General features: G+C 51.8%; 1 protein-coding gene across 2 annotated transcripts in view; it reads left to right on the top strand.

Moving 5' to 3' along the window:
* The first annotated feature begins 149 nt into the window (after window positions 1-149).
* Window positions 150-218, top strand: part of P2RY1 (purinergic receptor P2Y, G-protein coupled, 1) — a 1,470-nt gene continuing 1,401 nt past the window's right edge. Inside the window, exon 1 of one of the 2 annotated variants that reach the window (XM_010141289.1) lies at window positions 150-213. In XM_010141289.1, the coding sequence (XP_010139591.1) occupies window positions 150-213 (64 nt within the window). Of the gene's footprint in view, window positions 217-218 lie in introns of both variants that reach the window. The other variant, XM_010141288.1, reaches the window with a different exon arrangement.

Below are 218 nucleotides of genomic sequence, written 5' to 3'. Positions count from 1 at the left end.
ACCTGCCCGGGGACCCTCTGAGGAGAAGCAGGGCAGGTTTCACCTTCCAGTTAGGTTTTCTTGGCTTTTCTTTTCTCAGATGCGTTACTGTTCCTGTAGAGACTCGGTTGCTTCACCTCAGACCTATGTGACTTCCTGGTGGAAGGATCATGACCGAAGTCCTCCTCTCTGCTGCTTTGAATGGAACTGAACCCAACCTGTTATCCAGCAGTGGCTGG

Source organism: Buceros rhinoceros, unplaced genomic scaffold (assembly GCF_000710305.1).
Source record: "Buceros rhinoceros silvestris isolate BGI_N320 unplaced genomic scaffold, ASM71030v1 scaffold39868, whole genome shotgun sequence".
NCBI lineage: Eukaryota > Metazoa > Chordata > Aves > Bucerotiformes > Bucerotidae > Buceros > Buceros rhinoceros.
Note: the sequence above shows the minus strand (reverse complement) of the source record. Positions and strands in the feature narration are given on the sequence as shown.